The 6,263-nt window shown below is 38.7% G+C and overlaps 1 protein-coding gene across 1 annotated transcript in view; it reads left to right on the top strand.

Moving 5' to 3' along the window:
* Positions 1-1,309: 1,309 nt before the first annotated feature.
* Positions 1,310-6,263, top strand: part of LY96 (lymphocyte antigen 96) — a 6,800-nt gene continuing 1,846 nt past the window's right edge. The window contains exons 1-4 of the mRNA XM_010139217.1: positions 1,310-1,403; positions 3,199-3,288; positions 4,223-4,351; positions 5,303-5,355. Coding sequence (XP_010137519.1) covers positions 1,310-1,403; positions 3,199-3,288; positions 4,223-4,351; positions 5,303-5,355 — 366 coding nt within the window. The remainder of the gene's footprint in view (positions 1,404-3,198; positions 3,289-4,222; positions 4,352-5,302; positions 5,356-6,263) is intronic.

Here is a 6,263-nt window from a genome sequence, read left to right as displayed (position 1 = left end):
TCCATATTTCATTATATTCAGAAATAAAATGTAATTGTTGTTCCTTCAGTTAGATGGTGATTGTGCTCTCCTGAATGTGGTATGAGAATTTTTTTAAGCTGTTTCTGTAGCTGGGTTTGTGCAGTAAAAACTGATCAAGTTTAGTCCACAGAATTGATACAGGAGATACAGCCAAAGTATGTTACTCTTTGTGAGTAGCACTAACAGACAGAATAAGGGGGTTTATCTAATAACAAAAGTGCTTTAAGCATTTTTATTTTAGTGCTTCAAGATTGAATACCAAAATCTACAACCTAGGCTGTTTGCAACATCTCAGGTTAAAATCAGGCTCCTATCAAACTTCAGCTGTGACAGGTAGATACCATGTTCTTTTAGAAACATCTCAGTCAAAACTTGACAGCTTTTGTTATTAGTGGTCTCATGTTCAGCGTCCGCCTGGACCCATGCCTCAGCACTGCACCAGCAGAACAGTCAGGGCTTGGGCTTTGGACACATTGTGTGGTGCAGCTTCTACAGCAGAGACTGCAGGGAAGACTATGGGAGAAGGTCACAGAGAAAGGCTGAGAAGCGAACGTGGGACTTACCAGTTGTAATTTTATGGATTTTTAAGTTTGCTTTCAATCTTAAGAAGTATGACTGTGATAGATACAGCTTTGAAGATGGTAGCTGACATATTGCAGTACATCAGTGGCTCTACTCAATAACATGTCAGATGGTTGCATTTGGCTCCCATACTTACCTCCATTTGGAAATACATCATCTAATTGCACTGCCCTGGAGCGCAATTCTTAAAGCATGGTAAACTTTGTAAGAAATTAATTCTGAACACTTGTGAGAGTTATTCACTACCACATCAATAACAGAGTGAACTCGGTTTTCATCATCTGTGGATTTTCTCTCTTCTTTAGCATGTACAAGAAACTCTGTGAATGTTTGAAATTATGCCTTAAAAAGTGTTGTGTCTGATGAGTCAATCAAACTTGCCCTTTACATACTTCTCGTAATCATAGTTTTACTTCTGCTCACTTCCCCATTTCACACAGTTTTCTCTTTTATTTTTCACTCCTGGCTTGAGCTGTGTACTCTGGGGAAAATGTACCAAAAAAGGGAGAAATTTTTTTTTTTCACAGAATTTTTGTTATGATAACTAATAGTGCTGCAGTAGGATTAACTAAGATTGAAGAGAATTTGACAAAATAACCAAATATTCCCTGAAGACATGTGACTGAGGATGACTGTGCTGAATTTTTGTTCCTCTTTCCCCAGTACAAGGTTTTATTCTATCAAATACTGAGACAAAAAAGTAACCATGTTTGGACTTTTTTTTTTCATTTTTTTCACCCCTGGAGTTAGTGAATTTCTTTGTACATCGTCAGACCTAGAAATATCATATACTTTCTGTGGTAAGTAAGAAACGGCTTACTTCTTTCTTACTGGCATTGGCATAGTAATTAGGTTGTCTGAGGAAGAGTGAACTTCCATTCAAATTTGTTTCTTTGATGAATACAGAAAAATAAAAATAAGTTCAGCTGCAGTATATTTCTGTTATTATTACCATGACTTGTTCTGCATAGGCGTAAATACTACCGCAATGCTGGTTACAACAGCTCAGAGAGAAGTTTACTCACAAGTAAAACAGGCATGTTTTGATTCAGGAAAAACCAGAAGATAAGGCATATAAACTTGTTTTGCAAGAATGGTGTTTTATAAATCATCCACATCGATTTAACCAAAACATTACGACGGAAAGCTTTAAGTACATGGAAAAAAAAGGGAATGTGATATTCTGCCAGGCTGGAGGATCAGTCAGGCTCTGGGACCACGTAGGCTGTTTCTTCTTCCCTGTCTGCTGGATCTATGTAGTTCACTGAGTTTTTGGTCGATTCTGCAACAACTTGGCACCTCCCTGATGTTAGTGTTGAAAGTTCTCAGTGTGCCCGTGCGGACCCAGTGGCCAGAAGATGAGCTTTTGAGGATGTATTTCTTCAAGGAAAGGCTCATGCCTGTGCGCATTACTGGTGTGTATCCCCTGTAAAATAGCTATATAAACTGGGGCACAGGAGGGGGTGTTTATTTTGGGTACTTTTCTTTACATTAATGCTCATGTTAAAATTTTTACAAGGGTGAAAGTGATGGTACTTGGTCTTGCAGACCAAACCTTTGAGACCACAGTGAGCGTTGTTTGCCGTTTTTCCTGTCGTCATTTCTGGTGCGTAGATGTATCTGAGATGAGAAGCTGACTGCTGGTTAATGACAGCCAGACAGTTTCCTTTGCACGCCCCTTACTTTAACCCCTGAAACTCAAGACAGAACCCTTTGCTGTAACAGACCCTGCCACCCTGCTCGCGAGCTGGGTTAGCATGGGGAGCACCCCTGCACCGCTCTGCCTCCAGGCCTGCAGCAAGCGGGGTCCTTCTGCACTGTGAGCACACTGGGAAGTGCTGAGCTGAACAGGCTTCTTTCTTAAAATTAGAATAAAAACAAAAGCAAAAATAAAAATAAAATTACTGACTGGAAATCCAAAGGCTGTCACTGAATGATTTTTTTAAAAAAATATCAGCTAATGGGCTCTAAATGTGATTAGCTACAGGTTGTATGATGCTTTATCACACCACATCTGAGACTGCATTGTACAACGCTAGGTGGGTCACTCACAAATCTACTCAAAGGCTCATTTACATTATGCTGGAAAATACGCTGGTACATTGAAGAAGTTTTTCCCTGTTGCCAGAGATTTTATATAAATTCCATGGTTGGCTCATGCAGGCATATTTTCAACAAGAGGACCATGCTGGCTCAATGCTAATAAAAAGTTTGTGTAACTACAAAAAAAGAAATAAATAAAGGAACTTTTGCCCCTGAGTTCTGTGTGTGCAAAATATCATCAATTGAATAATTGACTTATATTACTACTTAAAGAAATTGATATTAGTTTTGCCCTCTGTTTAAACAGAGGGACCTCTCTTTGCCCTCTATTTAAATATTTGCATATTTGTATGCCCCCTAAGCATATAAATAATTAAAAATAAAATTTAAAATATTTGTGATGGATATTTGTTAAACAATTTTACATGTACCTTATATTAAATACATTTTATAATGTATATTTGTTTATTGTGTGTATATATATGTATATTTTTATTATTTTCCTGGAGAAGCATGTTCACACTACCAATATGAAATATTTTTATCCTGTAGATTCTGCAGCACATGTTTTCATGTTTAATGTGACACCTTGCAGCATCGTGAACAAAACCGTGTGGAAGGCTAATCTTACCTGGATCCCAAGTGAGTCCCTCTTGACTAGACAAATATATTCAGCAAATGCAAAAAAAAGTTAATACAAGTAAAAAGCTGACACTTCATCCTAAGCACCAAAGGATTTAAGGGATCCGCTTCTGAGATTAAAAATGAAAGAGATAAACTCTAGTGATGGACAGAAATGATGATTTGTGGAAATATGCGTGTTGGCATTTTACTTGCTGGAGCAGTTACTGGAGCTCTGCATGCTCGCAGGCACTGTACATGCAAATCTGAGACAGTTTAGGCGCCCATGCATTTCTCCAGAAGAAGCAGACAAGTTTTGCAGCGTACAAGCTCTTCTGGTCTGAAGAAGATCCAAGTCTTTTTAAGGGGAGAGAATATCATTAGTCTATCCAAGTACAAGCAGGACTTCTACTAAGACACATGTTCCCGAATCTGGAAATGGTACGGGATTGTGTATGCAAACTCCACTTTAAACCCAGCTTTAAGCTGGCAAGCTGAGTTTCTTATGAAATGGCTGTATCATAAACTTCAGCTTCTGAGTAAAAACTCAAGCTGGACTAAGTTTGCTTCCTTAGAAAGATGTCTTTATGAAGGCTACAAGCATTTGGGACACTTTGTTTGCATCACCTGCTTAAAACTAGAGTCCTCGTCTGTTTATTTGGGTTAGAAGATGTCGAGCTGAGCAAACTCTGTTATCTTTGCTGAAGAAATTAAAACAGATTTTGAAGTTGATCACTCATATATATTTTTAAGACTGTTGGTTTTTGTTGAAAACCAGCTTTTTTATTTTCTGGAAGTTGTGTTTTTCAAGGCATTTATATTTGTCAATTTTGGGGGGAATCTTTAAAAAATACTGTGTTGCAAAGAAAACTAGTTTTTATTTAAATAGTGTGTCTGCCTATAAGTTTTTCCTCCCCAGCAGCTACCATTTTCTTTTTTGAAATGTCTTAACTAGGAAGTGACATCACCTTTTTGAAGGTCGTCTTCAATGTCTGGTATGAAGGTATCAATGTGTTACACTGGAAAGAAACCCTTTGCAGTGGAGCTGATGACGAATACTCAGTGTGCGGAGCACTAAAAGGAGGTTGGTGTGGAAAATAGACCGTGCCTTTCTCTTTCCTGGCAAGTTCCCTCCACAACAGGGCCATATTCTGTCAGCCCTTTTTCACCACTTGGCAGATTTCTTTAAAAGACTAATCGATCAGCCCATGCAGACAAATTTTTCTGTCCACAGTCTAGACCAATTCACTTTGCTTGGCAGGCAGCAGTCTTCAAAGCAGGCAGTTCTGCAGTGCCAGAAGCCCACTAAAATAGAGAATTTCCAAATTCCTTGCTTTAAAATCCTCGTGCTGCAGTTTCCTCCTCTATAACATAAATTAGCGTTACTAATATCCTTCGTGTCATTATGACACTTTTATTGTTAACATGTATAAAATTAAATGGAAAGACTACACTTGACTGACCTGTATAGAAAACTCGAGAAGAGCTGTTGATACAACTGTTGATCTCATGAACAGTTTATTTAGATAAGTGTCTGGATGTTTTTTTAAAGAGGTTGTCTACACCCACGTATAATGCCTTTTTTATTAGAGAATACTCTTGTAGGGGCTAACCAACATTAACAAGACACAGGGCCAGATCCAGAGAATTCTGGCAGGATGTTAGACTAAAGGCCAAAAGACCTGTAATGAGGTCAAAATATGCAATCCATGTTTTCCTTTCTTTAAAAACGAATATCAGCTCATTTCTGTTATCCTTCAGCTGAACTACTATTGCGAGTTTAATTATTGGAATTGTCAGAGTAGGATGGATCTGTAGGAGATGTTGCAGGAACATCATGGTTAATTTCTGTTTTCTAATGTGGTTGAGACAAATAGATGGAGAAGAAACACGAGGGCTTTTTCAGTGGAAGAGTAAATGGCACTAGCACTGCTGCTGGGAGATACGCCATATTGCTTTGAAGTTATTTAGGAAGATTGATTGATGGCTTTATCATTAAGTAACCATTTATATTACAATTATCTCTGTTTTACAGAAACAACTGCAACAGCATTTGACATTAAAGGTTCAAGAATAAAGTTTCCAAAGGTACTTTTCAGCATTTTATACAAAAAAGTAACAATCACATACTTACGTGTATATATTTTCTGGAAAATGTTGTTCGCCCAAACTGTAGAAAACAGCAAAAGGAAATGTTGGAACACTTTCTCATGCTTGAAGTGAGCACTCCAGAATGGTAGCTACTCTGAAATGCTAGATTTCCTTAGGTTATTATTCTTCTATTGTTCCTCCTTTATTTTATAAAAGACAAGACCAGAGATATCAGTTAATGTCACCTTAGTAATTCCATTTTGTTTGATAAATTGTTGAGTTTCCTTTTACCTGTTTGAGCAAATCCATCCATGTTCTTTCTGCCCATGTTGTTCTTTATTTTATGTTCTCTTCACATGCTGATCTGTTCCTCCCTGAAACTCTTTCCAAGGATGTGAAGGGGGGTGACAATGTCTAAAAGCAAATGCAATGTTCCAGCATTAAACCAGAAGCAGCACCAGTCTTCAGGTTTGCCCACTCTCATCCAACGCCTGCCTGATCAGCTGCCTGAGCCTTCCCAGGACCCCTACTATCCTTTTTAATCGCCACAAATGTCACTAAGGAGCTCCTACTGGTACAAAATCTCCAGCCTTCCCTTAACGCAAAGCTCATGGGCCTCTCACAGTACTGAACTCCTTCCAGCCCAGTATCTCTTGTAGTCCCAGAGCTGGTGGTAGACAGGAATGTCCTCTGCCATAAACAGTCCTCCTATAGATGAGGTGTTTGTGGCAGACCTGACACTTCCTGATGGGACTCAGATCAGGAACTAGCCTTAATCATAGCTTTGGCTGTAAACTAGAAACTCTTGCATGCCCCCCAGTCTTTAGATTAGTCCTAAGAGCCCTTCAGCTCCCAAGTGCACATCACCAGTTTGCCATACCAGAAGAAGAAGGCAACAGGTGTCA

This window comes from Buceros rhinoceros, unplaced genomic scaffold (assembly GCF_000710305.1).
Source record: "Buceros rhinoceros silvestris isolate BGI_N320 unplaced genomic scaffold, ASM71030v1 scaffold1787, whole genome shotgun sequence".
NCBI lineage: Eukaryota > Metazoa > Chordata > Aves > Bucerotiformes > Bucerotidae > Buceros > Buceros rhinoceros.
Note: the sequence above shows the minus strand (reverse complement) of the source record. Positions and strands in the feature narration are given on the sequence as shown.